This window comes from Dreissena polymorpha, chromosome 5, assembly GCF_020536995.1.
Source record: "Dreissena polymorpha isolate Duluth1 chromosome 5, UMN_Dpol_1.0, whole genome shotgun sequence".
Lineage (NCBI taxonomy): Eukaryota > Metazoa > Mollusca > Bivalvia > Myida > Dreissenidae > Dreissena > Dreissena polymorpha.
This window is the reverse complement of record NC_068359.1, coordinates 115,702,741-115,719,818: the sequence shown is the minus strand read 5'-3', so window position 1 is coordinate 115,719,818 and position 17,078 is coordinate 115,702,741. Positions and strand designations below refer to the sequence as shown.

The following is a 17,078-nucleotide window of genomic DNA, read 5'->3' as shown; positions in this document are numbered from 1 at the left end:
CTACCTCGTATTGTAATAACTCTTTCCCAGCTATTGTAACAGCTAATCTCCAGCTATTGTAACAACTCCACGCCAGCTATTGTAACAACTCAAACTTAGCTATTTTTAAAACTCAACATCAGCTGTTGTAACAACTCCTTCTTAGCTATTGTAACAACTCCACACCAGCTATTGTAACAACTCCTCTAGCTATTTTAACCAGTCCTTCCAAGCTTGTGCAACTCCTACACAGTTATTGTTAAACAAATACCCAATTATTTTTAAACACAAACCCAGCTATTGTTACAATAAGCCCAGCTTATGTTACAACACATACCCAGATATTGTTTCAAAACATTAACACTTAACCAGCTATAGTTACAACTTTGTCCCAACTTTCTTTACATTCTACTTCATCTATAGTTACAACCCTTCCCGAGCGATTGTTACATTCTTCCTCATCTATAGTTAAAACTTTTCCCAACTATTGTTACATTCTTCTTATCTACAGTTACAAGTCTTCCCCAGCGATTGTTACATTCTTTCTCATCTATATTTACAACCGTTTATCAACTATTGCTACATTCTTCCTCATATACAGTTACAACTCTTCCCCAGCGATTGTTACATTCTTCCTAATCTACAGTTACAACTCTTCCCAAGCTATTGTTACATTCTTCCTCATCTATAGTTACAACCCTTCTCGAGCGATTGTTACATTCTTCCTCATCTATAGTAAAAACATTTCCCAAGCTATTGTTACATTCTTCCTCATCTACAGTTACAAGTCTTCCCCAGCGATTGTTACATTCTTTCTCATCTATAGTTACAACCCTTTCCCAACTATTGTTGCATTCTTCCTCATATACAGTTACAACTCTTCCCCAGCGATTGTTACATTCTTCCTCATCTACAGTTACAACTCTTCCCAAGCTATTGTTACATTCTACCTCATCTATAGTAACAACTTTTCCCAAGCTATTGTTACGCTCTTACTAATCTATAGTTACAAGTTTTCCCCAGTACGGTAAGTCAAAATCCAATTAAAAAACCTACAAGAATTGTAATTGATCAATCTGATATTAAGAAAAGTTTAAATATGTTAAAAATTCGTGGGACCAGAAAGATACTTATCAAATCATTTCGCGCCCATCGTTGACCAATGATCTTTTTTTCGAGAACATATATCACAAGCATCTTTGTTACGAAATTGTCCGTAACTTAGTGGTTTTCTTTTGTTTCAGATCAACCGATTCCACCGCCAAAATGTAAGGAAACTACTCTTAAGTTTGTATGACGTTTGTTTTGGACTAAGGGACGGATCTGGCGTATGCTCGAACATAAAAAATGTTTCGAGCTCAAAACAGCTCAAAACAACTCGTGTAATAACTTGCTTTGCTTACAAAACTAAAAATCATTCTTTTGGAAAAAAAATTGTTGACTCTTTAAATGTAAAAACCAACAAGAAATGTTTAAAAGACAGTACATCTTTAACGAGAAACGAATCAGTGACGTTACAACATTTAAATGGTACGACGAAATATTAAATACGTGTTTTTTATTAAGAAAAATGCTCTTTGTCGTTGTCAACATCCTCTTTTATGTTTATATATTCTCCTTAACATTTTGATGTGTACAATATTAACACCTCTAATGTGGATGATAGGCTTTCTTTATGGTAATGTGCTACATTTTTAACTCAAAAACAAAATTTATACTGGGTTACAAACCAAGGTGACCCATTAATAATGATTTTTTTTATCAAATCCTGTTACAGTAAGAGATACTTTTTCTTTCAATTTGTGAATTTAGTTAATTCAACTATTGTGTTAACATTCTAAACTGTGGTATGTGTTAAAATTTTTCATCCGGATCTAAACAAATAATAGACTTAGATCCAAGGCGAAATTCGGTCGGAATGTTAATATATACGGGCTTTAAAAGTTGCTCATGTCATAATTACATGGTTTTAAAAGAAGATGTTTCTATTAAGAGATGCTTAATTTCAATTTTGTTGAAATGCACAATACTATTAGGGGATTATAGCTTTAAGACTTAAACCTAAGAATTGATTGTAAAAACGTTGACCCATTTTATGCGAAATTGATAGTTTCATGCAAATAATTATAGTTCTTAAAGTATGTGATTTGGAGTCAACGTTTTTGAACTCACAGAACAGTGAGTAGTTGTTGTTAAAGAACAATAACATACACAACAAAGTAGGACATTCTGGAATAAGTATACGGCAACCTCGTTCTCCCCCCTTCAGTGTGGAAGTGCGGCATGCAAGTGTACGACCCTGCCACGGAGATATGTTGCCAGTGGGTGGTGAACAACCTGGTGGCAGGAAACAGGACCGAGTGCTGCGGCGAGCACGCCATCGACCCGACCAAGCAGATCTGCTGCAAGAACGGACATCCCCATGTGCGCACCGGGGGCGAAAACACGCGCTGCTGCTGCTACGAAGCCTACGATGATCGGTCTCAAGTCTGCTGTGCAGACTCGGTACATTTACGCCGTATTTTCACACCCCTTTTTATCAAAACCTTTTTTACTAATTAACTTGCTTAGACGTCTGGCATTGTGGCATTTTTTGTTAAATTACAATTCTTTTTACTGATTTTACATACATCAAGTGCAAAATAAAGTATGTTTTGCAGAAAAAAACACTTTCCCAATCGATACGCACGCATGTAGTACCTTTTAAAAATAATACTCCCCACGAAAGGGGACCGAACTGAATTAAACTAGATATACTTTGGTGAGAACATATATTATTATATGATGGCTTCCACGACACAACCTGTATTATATCTTTGTGCACGTTCACTCAAATACGTTGTTTTTTTCATTGACCGTTGGACATTTGACCAGCAATAAAGAATCTGAAAACGTGAAGTGACATTTCATTTGCCATAAGTAGGCTTATCAATATATATGAGTCGCGTTCTGAGAAAACTGGGCATAATGCATGTGCGTAAAGTGTCGTCCCAGATTAGCCTGTGCAGTCCGTACAGGCTAACCAGGGACGACACTTTCCGCTTTTATGACATTTTTCGTTTAAATAAAGTATATTCTTAGCTTTAAATCAAATTTAAGCGGAAAGTGTCGTCCCTGATTAGCCTGTGCGGACTGCACAGGTTAATCTGGGACGACACTTTACGCACATGCATTATGCCCTGTTTTCTCAGAACAAGACTCATATATGAAAACGAAACTTTTGCCAGCCAGTTCCACCACGGTATGTTATTATGGGTTCCGACGATGCCTGTATTGGTGACCAACATTTTTCTTGGAAAAACTCATATGTATATCTAGTGCGTTCTGGTTTGGGTCAGGTTCAATCTGCTTCATATCTGTTTTCAATCAAATCAGTAATTACGTATTGCTTCATTAATGAAGACGAGAGATTTGGGTCCCGCTGCATTGCGTACAAGTATTTAAACGTTTCTTTAATGAACTTTGTTTCAGGTGCAGCCTAAAGTGGCCGAAAACACACACTGCTGTCATAATGTCAGTTACGATCCCACCAGTCAGTTCTGTTGCAAAGGTAAGAACTGCTCGATTCGTCTTTGTCGTCTTAGGTACTATTTAAAAGTACCCCTGGTACTCTTAAGTATATTAAAGTGTACCACGGGTTCGCTTAAAGGCACCTGGCCATACCTCGTAGAACTTTTTATGTATTTTCCGTACCTCAGGGTACTTTTAAGCGCACTAAATAGTTACCGGGGTAATTTTATTTAGTACATGAGCCGTCAACAAGCAATTGAGCGTAAAACTTGTAAGACTCCAGAGTGAAAGAACTCCAAATGCAGCATAAGTTATCTGAGTAAACAAACGTAAGGGATGATATCAAAGAGTTAAAAAAATATTACCAGTTGCAAAAGCGTAGATGGCTCCAGCTGTCTGTTTGTCGAGTGTAGTTTGTCCACGTTAATACAGTATATTTATTTATTCAACATGTTTGAAATTTAATATCTACTCGTAGTAAATTCATTGTTTTGCAAGCAGCAATATGTACATAAAGTTGCATTATTTCTGGGAATGCATGTTCAATGCATGTGCATAAAGTGTCGTCCCAAGTGAGCCTGTTCCGTCCAACCATGCTAATAAGGGTCGACACTTTCCCCTTTTATGGATTTTTTCGTTCAAATGAAGTCCCTTTGAAAGGAAAATACAGAGTAGGCGTAAAATGTTGTCTGTGAGAAAGATTTTATCTCTAACCTGCAATTGATCGTACATTTCTGAACGTGCTTTTGTTACCAAATATACTTATACTTGTGTGTGTGGGGGGGGGGGGATAAACGGGTTGATAAGAGAATCATTACTTTGTTCAAACGTGGGTCTTTGTGTTGAGTTGAGTCGTATTTGGCTTATTAAAACCTCTCACAATTTCAATGTTCCTACGAAACAGAAGTTGTACATTCAAAATAGGCCATTTCTATATTCGCGCACAACATTCATTTAATTTTATTACTAATAGATATACTGTACCCGGAACCATTTCATCCAAATTGTTACGACTGCAAACAAGGACGCCCGGTTCCGAAATTCGATGAGAACCGAAAGGTCTGCTGTGAGGGCAAACTGCAAGACGCTGTTGCTGGCAGACTAACGTGCTGTTGTAAAGGATCACCGTTTGACCCCTCAAAGAAGATTTGTTGTGGCTCTGTCCTTCAAGACCGTGTGTGCGGTAACTCCGCACTATGTTGTGGCCAGAAAAACATAGACCCCACGAAGAATATTTGTTGCAATGGTGTGGTGCAGCCGAATAACGACGACCTTAATATCCGGTGCTGCGGTACAAGAAGTTATAACGTTAAAAATGAGCTTTGTTGCGAAGATCTATCGCTGATTTCAAAACTGGACAAAGGTGATAATTGCTGTTGTGGTAATAAGTCGTTCACCGCAACCAAACATGTTTGCTGTAATGGAATTAAGCAGGACATCTACCCAAAAGGGACGCAGTGCTGCAAAGATAAAAGCTTCGATTCTACCGCAAGTATTTGCTGCGACGGCGTTATTCAAAATCTATTAGGAGCGTACACGATGTGCTGTGGCACCGTAAGTTACGATACTAAAACACAGATGTGCTGTGATGGAAAAGTAAGAAAGAAGGTAGAGGAAGCCGATGATGCATGTTGTGGCGATACTCAAACATTCGATACGAAAACGTCTATTTGCTGTAATGGAGTTCGATGTAAGTCCTTTTCTACTGCGACGCAATGTTGCGGCACGGTAAGTTACGATCCAACAGCGTCCGTATGTTGCGGCGGAAAAGTCACCGTTCAAAGCGCAAATCAGGATCTTCGCTGTTGTAATGACAAAAGTTTTGACGCAAATGCCAACTTGTGTTGCGATGGAAACGAAATTGTGAAGAAAGCGTTTGATAAGGATAACTGTTGCTGCGGAAATAGTACCTTCAATACGAATGAAGGGATTTGCTGTGATAATACTCCCCAACCTAGAAAAGGTAAGAACACGTTATGTTGTGGGTCGACAAGTTTTGATGCTGACAAGTTTTTGTGCTGTGGAGTTAACGTTGTTCCAAGAGACGGTAGCAACGATAACTGGTGCTGCGGGAAATTAACAATAAACACGCAGACCCATATTTGCTGCAGTGGAATTCCGCAACCGCGAGATGGTAACAGAACGCAATGCTGTGATAAAGTCAGTTACAATCCGGACACGCACGTTTGCTGCAATGGAGTGGTAAGACCGAAACGCGATAAAAGGCCCGAAGATGACGCTTGTTGCGGAAACACAACAATCAACACTAGGGCTGAATTGTGTTGCAGCGGTCAACCCTCGCCAGTGAGTGACTTGAAATCTGCGCAATGCTGTGGAAAGGTCGCCTTCGATATGCGTAAGCAGCTGTGCTGTGACAATAAGGTAGTGACGAAAATAAGCACTGATGATGACTGCTGCTGCGGTGATACTACCATGAACACAAATAAGCAAATATGCTGCGACGCAAAGCCACAGGACAAGAAGAACGATGAGAATACACGATGTTGCAAAACTAGAAGCTACGACTCTAAATCCGAGCTGTGTTGCGATGATTTATCAGTGCGCAAGAAGAAAGCCGAGTATGATGATTGTTGCTGTGGAAACACAACGATGAACGCGGAAAAAGAAATATGTTGCATCAACGTTGTGCAAGACAGAAAAGGTTCGGGGAAGGATTGCAAATGCTGCATGTACGAAAGCTACAATCCGGCACAGACAATTTGCTGCAATGGAAATCAACTTCGCCAGAAGAAATCTGACAGCGATAATTGTTGTTGTGGGAACACAACTATGGACACTAACCTTCAAATTTGCTGTAACGGCGTTCCAAATAACAAGACGGGTGCCTCCATGTTTTGCTGTGGAACCAAAAGCTATGACTCGGTTGCTTTCCTGTGTTGTGATAGAAATGTAATTGCGAAAACGAATACAAAGGACGAAACCTGTTGTGAAGGCAAAACCATGAATTCTGTAAACAACTTTTGCTGCGCTGGAATTGTTACTAAGAATTACGGACAATCAACTGACTGCTGTGGCACGGAGAGTTATGATCGCACTACTCATTTGTGCTGCAACAAAGTGATCACGAAGAAACGCAATTCAACCGACGACTGTTGTTGCGGAGACACGACTATGAACGTGGACTTCGAGGTCTGCTGTGATGGAATCCCCCAAAACAATGCCGGAGCAAAGACAATGTGCTGCGGTAAAAAAGGCTACAACCCTAACTCCCAGCTGTGCTGTGACAATAATATCGTAGACAAAAGGACACCAGCTGACAATTGCTGCTGTGGAAATAATCCAATGAATTCAAAGACGGAGGTATGTTGTGATATGAATGTCCAACCCGCCCCTCTTGGACCGCTGAAAATTAAGTGTTGTGGAAAATCAAGCTATTCTGCCGTTAAGCAGATTTGTTGTGACAATGCCGTCCGATCAAAGGCAGAGGATGAAGACGATTGTTGTTGTGGCAGTTCTACCTTCAATACTAAGAAGGACATATGTTGTCAGGGAATGTACAAGCAGCCTCTTTTTAACGGCGTAACTAAATGCTGTGGAAAACAAAGCTTCGATGATAACATTCATCTTTGTTGCAATAGTGGACTTATAAAGAAGAAAAATCCTGCCGATGACTGCTGTTGCGGCAACACTACAATAAACACTAAGGCAGAAATATGTTGTAGTGGCTACAGCTGCATTCAATACGGTGACAAAACCGACTGTTGTGGGATACAAAGTTATGACACATTGTCGCAGCTTTGCTGCGCAGATCAGCAAATCAGAAACATGACAAAGAAAGGCGATGACTGTTGCTGTGGCAAAGGATCCATCAACTCAAAAACCGATATTTGTTGCGATAATACACCACAACCACTGAAAAACGGCAACTTTACAATGTGCTGTGGAAAACAATCGTATGATTCTACAGTGAACGTTTGCTGCGATCAACTGATTGTAAGCAAACGCACTGGAAAGACGGATGATAATTGTTGTTGTGGCAATACTACTATGAATACAGCCAGAGAGGTCTGTTGTAACGGAGTTCCACAGCCAATTGTCGCTGGCACAATCACAAAATGCTGTCAAGACCGCAGTTATGACGAAAATGAATACTTGTGCTGCGATGGAATTCGTCTGACGAAAACATCGTCTGCCGGTGATAATGTATGTTGTGGCTCAGCTACAATGAACACCAAATCACAGATCTGTTGTTCGGGTGTCGCATGCAAATTGGTCGCTGGCGACAAAACTCAGTGTTGTAAAGATCAGAGTTACGATCCTGCAAATCAGATGTGTTGTAACACGACTATTATATCCAAAAACGGCAAGGAGGATGACTGCTGTTGTGGAAGTGGAACATTCAATGCCAAAACGCAACTATGCTGCGGAGGTAAGCCAAGAAATAAGCCCCAAAATGCAGGCCTATACACGTCATGTTGTGGCGTAGAGGTTTATGACACAAGGACCGCTGTTTGCTGCTCCGACGGACCTAGGAATAAGAAAGACCCTAGCGACGACACATGTTGTGGTACAACAACCATGAATGCTGCAAACGAGATTTGTTGCAATGGAGTCGCCTGCAAACGTGTAGCAGGCGATAAAACAAAATGTTGTGCAAAGGCCAGCTATGATCCTGCAAAACAGATCTGTTGCAATGACACGGTAAGGCAAACGCGAGCTGAAACAGACGATTGTTGCTGTGGAGAAACTACATTGACGTCAGCGAAAGAAATATGTTGTCTCGGAAACCCACAACCAGCTCTCAGCGCGGCATACAGTTGTTGTGGTAAAGTAAGTTATAACACTGAGACGCACTTGTGTTGCGAAACCGATAAGCCAATCAAAAAAGACAAACCAAATCACAACTGGTGTTGCGGCTGTTGCAGTACATACGACACGCGTACAGAAATTTGCTGCAACGATATGCCGCAACCGAAAATGGGAGATCTCACTAACTGCTGCAACAATGTAAGTTACAGCATCGTTTCTGAAATATGTTGCGATCAAATGGTTCGATCAAAGAAGAACAACGATGACGACTGTTGCTGCGGGAAAACCACGGTTAACACTAAAACTGAAATCTGCTGCGAAGGACAACCGCAACCCGGGGGGAACCGTCACGATTGTTGTGGAAAAGTCAGCTATTCTATTGATGATTCTATATTGCTGTGAAGGTGGGCTTAGGAAAAAGCGTGATAAGAAAGATAACTGTTGTTGTGGCAATACAACTATAAATACCGATACCGAGATATGTTGCGGTCAAGCTCCACAGCCTAAAACGAACGGCGACAAGACAAAGTGTTGTGGCAAAACATCATATGACTCGGATGGATACGTTTGTTGTGGGAATAAAATTGTAAAGAAAGATAGTAAAACTGATAACTGGTGTTGTGGCGATAAGGCGATAGATACATCTACTGAAATATGTTGCAACGATCAACCATGTGATTCTATTGCGGGGCCAAATACCTTGTGCTGTGGAACACGTTGCTATAATCCAGCGGAACAAATTTGTTGCGATAATTTCGGTCTGAGGAAGAAGACAACCGCAGATGACAATTGCTGCTGTGGAAACTCAACAATCAAATCACCAGACCAGATATGCTGTCTAGGAACACCAGCAAAATCGTATGGACCTACCACAGAATGCTGTGGTGTCGATAGTTACGATACCACTACTCATTTATGTTGTGATGGTATGAAAGTGAACAAGCAAGATAAATCACACGACTGCTGCTGCAAAAGTACAACATTTAGTTCGCTTCAACACATTTGTTGCGGGGATAAAGTCAAAGTTTTACAATCCGGTGGACCTGCGTACACAACGTGTTGTAATGATGAAAGTATGAGTGTCGTGACTCACTTATGCTGCGAAGGGAAAATGGTGGCTAAAAATACCAACGCAGACGATTGTTGTTGTGGTAAAACAACTATGGATGCTGCAAGTAAGGTTTGTTGCAATGGCAATCCACAGCCTAGGTACAAACCAATAACAAAATGTTGCTTGACCTTAAGCTATAACCCTGATACTCATATTTGCTGCAATGATGTTGTGACTAAAAAGCAAAATAATAGTGATTATGTATGTTGTGGTAACACTACCATTGATACAAACACCCAGATTTGTTGTATGGATACCCCACAGCCGAAGACAGGAAACCAGACGAATTGCTGCATGAAAGTGAGTTATGATGCCGCAAACTTTATATGTTGTGACGAGGGAGTCCGAAAGAAAACTAGTCCAGACGATACATGCTGTTGTGGATCTAAATATACATTCAACCCAGATACAGAAGTATGTTGCCAGGGGGAAATGCCTCAAGAACGAATTGGCGGGCCTGTCCTGCAAATGTTGTGGATACAAAAGCTTCGATTCTTCTGCAAAAATATGCTGCAACGAAACGCTTGTAAATAAGAAGAAACCGAGCGATGAATGTTGTTGTGGAGATACGTCGATCGATCCAACCAGTGAAATCTGCTGTTTACGGAAACCGCAACCCAAAAAAGGCGGCATGCTTACAGATTGTTGTGGTAGTTGAAAGCTATAATATGTCGAGTCATATGTGCTGCGATGAAAAGGCGAGGCCGAAAGGTAACGCTGGCGATGATGGTTGCTGTGGTAACACAACGTTTAATACCAAGACAGGAATCTGTTGTGAAAATAACCCACAACCGGCGCCAAGTGCGAGTTGGAAATGTTGCGGAGCTAAATCATACGACTCATCGTCTATGTTCTGTTGCGAAAGATCGGATATGCGACCTCTGCGATCTAAAGATGACAATTGTTGCTGCGGAAACACTACTCTGAATTCGCAAAAAGAAGTGTGTTGTATAGACACCCCACAACCAAAATATGAACCTATCACTAAGTGTTGCATAAGGACAAGTTATAATCCAAAGGAACATATATGCTGTAATGGAACTTACCTTCGTAAGAAACGAGCTGAACCAGATAACTGCTGTTGTGGAAACTCAACAATGTACACCAAAGAAGAAGTATGTTGTGAAGGTGTCCAACAACCAAAGATAGGCTTGAATACGAAGTGTTGCGGTTACGAGAGCTACGATGCAGATGCATACATATGCTGCGAACACAAAGGCGTTGTAAAGATGGCGAAACCTAAAGATAACTGCTGCTGTGGGGAAACAACATTTAATACGCAAACTCAAATATGCTGCGATGGTGCAGCCTGAGAATTTAGTCGCAGGCGATCAGACGCAATGTTGCAACAAGACAAGCTTTGATCCCAAAAAGTATTTATGCATCATGGGCGTTTTGGTGCCTAAGAACCAACCCAGTGACGACTGCGTATGCGGAAAAACTACATTCAATGCTGAAACACAAATATGCTGCAATGGTGTGCCACAGCCGTTAGTAGACGGCGAGTTCTGCTCCTGTTGTGGAAGCAAAAGCTACTCTGTAAGGAAACAAATATGCTGTGATAATAGTGTCAAAGATAAAGTAGATCCAGAAGATGACTGTTGCTGCGGTAATCTAACTATCAACAAAAAGAAACACATTTGTTGCAACGGTAAACCTCAGGACGGGAAAGACAAAACTAGCTGCTGTGGTGATATAAGCTTCAATTCGGCATCGCATGTGTGCTGTTTTGGACAAATTAGACCTAAAGCAAATCCAAGCCACAATTGGTGTTGCGGAGACAGCACATATAATACCGCAAATGAGATATGTTGTAACGGCATGACAGCGCAACCAGCAAGTGGAAGCCTCGATAATACGCGATGCTGCGGCAAAGTATCGTATGACTCCTCAAAGAAGATGTGCTGTGACCTGATGATCACCGACAAACGGAATAAGGACGACGACTGTTGCTGTGGAGGCACGACAATAAATTCCAAGACGGAAGTGTGTTGCCAAGGACTTTATCTCCAGCCTAAAGTTGGTGGAGAAAATACCCAATGTTGTTTGAAACTAAGCTACAACCCAGATACACACCTGTGTTGCAATGGGAAAGTTGTGACGAAAGCTAGCAAGTCGGACGATTGCTGTTGTGGAAATACCACACTGAACTCGAAGACACAGGTATGCTGCTCGGGCGTTGTTCAACCGAGTTTCACATCGGGATTTGTGTCGTGTTGTGGATACCAGAGTTACAATCTGAGCAGCCAAATCTGTTGTCAGGGCGGTGTACGCAACAAATCGGCTTCTAGGCGATAATGCATGTTGTGGTTCAGAAACCTATAATGCTGAAACGGAATATTGCTGCAAGGGAGTCGTCGTGGAAAAAATCGGAGGGCAATTTTGCGATTGCTGTGGCACTAAATCGTATGACACACGCAAACATCTGTGTTGCGACGATAAATTAGTTTCGAAGAACGAAGAAAATGATGACTGTTGTTGTGGAGACAAATCATTTGCAACGGCAAAATCCGTTTGCTGCAATGGGGCCGTTGCGCCGAAAGTTAAACAAAATGGAACACTTTGTTGTGGATATAAAAGTTACGACCCTGAAGTTAATGTTTGCTGTGATGATTTTGAACTACGGGTTGCCACCAAGAAAGGAGACAATTGGTGTTGTGGAATGAACACATTTAATCCACAAGCAGATTTGTGTTGTGATGGATATCCTAGTCCTAAATTTAAGAATAACACTGTGCTTAAATGTTGTGGCAACACAACAATCGATCCAGCGATAACCTTGTGTTGCAATGTTGCTGCAATGGTGAAAAAATCGGACCCAGCAGACGATTGTTGTTGCGGAAGTAAAACACTTAACTCCAAAAAGCAAATATGCTGCGGAAATGTTCCCCAACCTTTGTATGGACCAAGAACAACGTGCTGTGACAAGACAAGTTATGATAAAGACACTCATGTTTGTTGCGATGGAAAAGTCGTGAAGAAGAATAAACCGACTGACGATTTCTGTTGCGGCTCAACCACCTTTGATACGAAAACTCAGATTTGTTGCATTGACATGCCATTCGGAAAGAAGGGACAAAATACTGAGTGCTGTGGGCAGTACAGTTATAACCCTGATGAAGAGCTGTGTTGCTTAGGAATACCCAGACCAAAGAGTGCTAAAGGCGATGACTGTTGCTGTGGAAATGAAACAATTAACACGAAGTTTATGGTGTGTTGCAATGAACTGCCACAGAAATCGTACGGCAAAAACACAAAATGTTGCGGACAAACAAGTTATGACGCGGATACACATCTTTGTTGCGGTATGACCGTTGTAAAGAAAGATAATAATGGTGACAATTGTTGTTGCGGGAAATTTAATACCTACAATACATATTCTCAAGTGTGTTGCCAGGATATGTTTCCAAGACCAGCTGTTGCTGGAAAGAATACTTTGTGTTGTGAAAAACTAAGTTACGATCCTAGCAAAGAAATATGCTGCAAAGGGGAATTAAGAAATAAAACAAACTCTGGCGATAACTGTTGCTGTGGTAAAACAACGATGAACATTGATAAACAGATCTGCTGTGATGGTGTTCCGCAAGATTTGAAAGAAAATAACACAGCTTGTTGTGGTTTTAAATCGTATGATACGTCGGCTCAGATTTGTTGTCAAGGAGCTATAAGAACCAAGAAGGATAAGAAAGATGATTGCTGCTGCGGCGATCAGACAACATATAATACAGGAAGTGAAATATGTTGCAGTGGAAATCCCCAGAAACTTGTAGGAGGCAAGTTTACCGATTGTTGTAATGGCGTCAGTTATGATATGACAAAAAGCCTATGTTGCGACGGAAAAATCGTAGCTAAAACGGATGCAAATGACAACGCATGTTGCGGCAAAACAACACTTAATACAAATAAACAAATATGTTGTAATTCAGTACCTCAGGTTTTAGTTGCTGGCACCAACACACAGTGTTGTGGTGTTCAAAGTTACGATCCGGATGCAATGCTATGTTGCGATACAGGGGTCATGAGAAATAAGACTGGTAAAAACGACACTTGCTGTTGTGGCGACACTTTTACAATGAATACGCAAACTCAGGTATGTTGTCAAGGTACCACCCCGCAGCCGTTGTTTTCTGGCATTACAAAATGTTGCGGAACACAAAGCTACGATGCCTTTACACATATATGTTGCGATTTAAAGGTTTACAAGAAAAACAAGGACTCTGATGATACATGCTGTGGTTCAACGCCAATAACTTCATCAGAACAAATATGTTGTAAGAATGTGCCCCAACCTGGTGGTAAATTCCAGACCTGCTGTGGCGTCAAGAGCTATAATGTCCAAACGCAGATATGCTGTAATAGCGAAATTCGCAATAAGAAAGCAACTAACGACAATTGTTGTTGTGGTAATACAACTGCCGATTTAGAAAAAGAAATATGTTGCATCGATATGCCTATGCCACTACGCGGTCAAACGCAGCCAAAGGAGTTCACTAGATGTTGTCTGAAAGAGAGCTACGACATTCGAACACAATTTTGCTGCGAAGGCATTGTTTTACCTAAGACTGCAACGGAAGACAATTGTTGCTGCGATAAAAAGACATTTAACAGCAACTCACAGGTATGTTGTCAATCAAAATTTGTCCAGCCCATACGCGTAAGCGCTGCATTAACACTATGTTGTGGTGCAGAAAGTTATAATTCTAATTCGCATATATGTTGCGATAACAACGAAATTCGACAGAAGTCCAACTCATCCGATAACTGTTGCTGTGGGAAAACAACCTTCAACACTGGCTCACAAGTGTGCTGTGATGGAACAACGCCTCAACCTTCCTATGGTCCTAGTACACAATGCTGCGATAAAGTAAGCTACGATCCTAAAATGCATGTGTGCTGCAATAGCAAATTGGTAATGAAATCAGACCCTAAGGATGACTGTTGTTGTGGAAACAGATCTATTTCCTCGCTTACACAGATCTGTTGCGAGGATACACCACAAAACGTAGTCAATGAAAAACAGTACACATCCTGTTGTTACAAGAAGAGCTTTGATACGAGAGAGCAACTGTGTTGTGAGGAAGGATTACGTAAGAAAAGAAACAGCTCCGATGATTGTTGTTGTGGCAAAACAACGTACAACACAGAAACAGAAGTGTGTTGCATTGGTGAGCCAAAGCCCGCTGTGGCGGGAAACAAAACGGCCTGTTGTGCTAGAGAAAGTTATAGTCCGGACAACACGCTGTGTTGTGATGGTAAATTGATAGGTAAGAAAAGTCCAGACGAAGATTGCTGTTGTGGGGATATTGCAATTAATACAAATACAACAATATGTTGTAATGGAAATCCAACGCCATTGCAACCAGGTGGTGTCACGCTTTGCTGTCTGACAACTAGTTATTCTCCTTCGACGCACATTTGTTGCGACGGCAAATACGTGCGACAGAAAACGAACGCCGATCATAACACGTGTTGCGGCGAGAAAGGAACTTACAATGCCCAGAGCCAGTTATGTTGCAATGGAGTGCCGCAAAATGCGGTCAACGGAATATTTACGGACTGTTGCGGCACTAAAAGCTTCGATACGAAGTCCCAGCTCTGCTGTGACAGAGGCGTAACAGCGTTGAGAAACACTAATGATAACTGCTGTTGTGGGAACACTACAATGAATACGAACAGCGAGGTATGTTGTAACGGCGTTCCAAAGACCCCTGTAGGAGACATTAAATACGGAACGTGCTGTGGAGAGTATCCAATGAATACACAACTAGAACTTTGCTGTAATGAGAAGGTTATTAAGAAGGCAGATGTAAAAGATAATTGCTGTTGTGGAACTACGACAATTAACGCATGACACACAGATGTGTTGCGACGGAGTGCCACAACCGCGACTTACAAAGAGTTACGAATGCTGCTTTAAGCAGAGTTATGATTCTTCAAAGGCAATTTGCTGTGCAAATACACCAAGGCCGAAGAAAACCGAGGCGGACAACTGTTGTTGTGGATCCTCTACAATGAATACAGTCCGAGATGTCTGTTGTGACGGTGTCACTCAGACCAAGAAAGGTGCAAATACGAAATGTTGCGGATCCGTCAGTTATAACGGTGATTCCGAATTCTGTTGCGAGAGAGGTAATATTGTTAATAATACCGTTCCGAATCCGAACTGGTGCTGTGGCAACCAATCTATGAACACAGACGACCACATTTGCTGCAATAATGTTGTTTGCACACGTTACGGAAAGAGCACAGCTTGTTGCGGTAGCCAGAGCTACAACACAACAAAATCGGTTTGCTGCGATGATAAGATTGTCGATATATCGAATACCGATGACACAATGTGCTGTGGCTCTAAAACATTCAATCCCATTACAAAAATATGTTGTATCGATATGGTTCAAACACGTAAAGTCGGGCTAAATACCCAGTGTTGTGGAAGGATTGCCTTTCGATCCTGCTACCGAAATATGTTGCGATGACGTGAGAATACTGCCTAAAACTAGCAAAGATGATAACTGTTGTTGCGGGAACAATACATTTAACACTGCAAATGAGACTTGCTGCGATGGCCAACCGGGACCAATGCCTGACGCTCAGTACACCCGTTGCTGTGGATCGAAAAGCTACGATATTCGGAAACAGATCTGTTGCGAAAACAAAGTCCAAGAAGCTGATGGTGGTCTTACCAACACCAGATGCTGTGGATCTAAGGCGTTCAATATTAAAACTCACGTGTGTTGTAACAACGTCTTAAGAAAGATTGACAAACCTGGTGATATGTGGTGTTGTGGAAACGGTACATATAACCCCTCTACTGAAATATGCTGTCCCTTTAAGCCATACGATAAAGTGCAACCTCGTTGTGGCATCAAGAACACCCGCTGTTGTGCCGGAATTAGCTACGATCCTGAGGTTGATATGTGCTGCGACGGCAAGGTTCAGCATGCCTGGTGTGGCGCCTAAGTCCATGTGCTGTGGTCAGAAGAGTTACAACCCAGAGCGAGGCATCTGCTGTAACGGCACGGTGGTCACCAAGGTAGTGCCCTGGGAGGACTGTTGTTGCGGCGACAGGGCCTTCGACAGTTCCAGACAGCTATGCTGTGGTGGACGCGTGCAGCCGTGTGCTACGGAGCGCACCAAATGCTGCGGACAGCTCAGCTACGATTCGGAGATAAACTTGTGCTGTAATGGCATAGTTCTACCAAAGACGTACGGTCACAATACGTACTGCTGCGGCAAGTTCATCTTTGATGTGAAGAACGCAATTTGCTGCGGGGACTCTGTGAAATGGCGATCGTCTTATCTGGAATATTAAAAGGTGATGACGCATGCTATATATGTTTATTTATTACATAGCCGTGGCAACGACTGTGACTGGCATTATAAATGTTGACATAAAAATAATATACTCCAGTGTTTGTGTTAGTAGACATTGTCATAAACGAACGATTGTGGTGGTGGTTTTGTAATTATTACGGACTATTTGTACCTGTTGTTTAAATATCTAAACTTATATGTATTGTTTATTGCTTGGTAATCTGCATTTGAAAGAATAATGAGTTTACATTCCTGAGCAAAATAACAACAACGGGCATTTCAGAACAAAGTGGGCGTGTCAACACTTTTCCTGTCAAGAAAGTTGTAATAATACGGCGAAATGTTGTGTTGATGTAATGCAAACATGTTGACATGATCATGTTTCAAATATGAC

General features: G+C 41.5%; 3 protein-coding genes across 3 annotated transcripts; all 3 read left to right on the top strand.

The window, feature by feature from the left end:
* Nucleotides 1–7,339: 7,339 nt before the first annotated feature.
* On the top strand, nucleotides 7,340–9,981 carry LOC127832531 (galaxin-like). Its single transcript, XM_052358041.1, has one exon. It carries the CDS (start codon nucleotides 8,522–8,524, stop codon nucleotides 9,902–9,904), a length of 1,383 nt encoding a protein of 460 aa, XP_052214001.1. The 5' UTR covers nucleotides 7,340–8,521; the 3' UTR covers nucleotides 9,905–9,981.
* A 48-nt stretch (nucleotides 9,982–10,029) lies between these two features.
* Nucleotides 10,030–11,675, top strand: LOC127832536 (galaxin-like). The gene has a single exon (XM_052358046.1). The coding sequence runs from the start codon at nucleotides 10,670–10,672 to the stop codon at nucleotides 11,666–11,668; it is 999 nt and encodes a 332-aa protein (XP_052214006.1). The 5' UTR covers nucleotides 10,030–10,669; the 3' UTR covers nucleotides 11,669–11,675.
* Nucleotides 11,676–11,682: 7 nt separating this feature from the next.
* On the top strand, nucleotides 11,683–15,840 carry LOC127832527 (uncharacterized). The gene has a single exon (XM_052358035.1). The coding sequence runs from the start codon at nucleotides 12,033–12,035 to the stop codon at nucleotides 15,219–15,221; it is 3,189 nt and encodes a 1,062-aa protein (XP_052213995.1). The 5' UTR covers nucleotides 11,683–12,032; the 3' UTR covers nucleotides 15,222–15,840.
* Nucleotides 15,841–17,078: the final 1,238 nt, after the last annotated feature.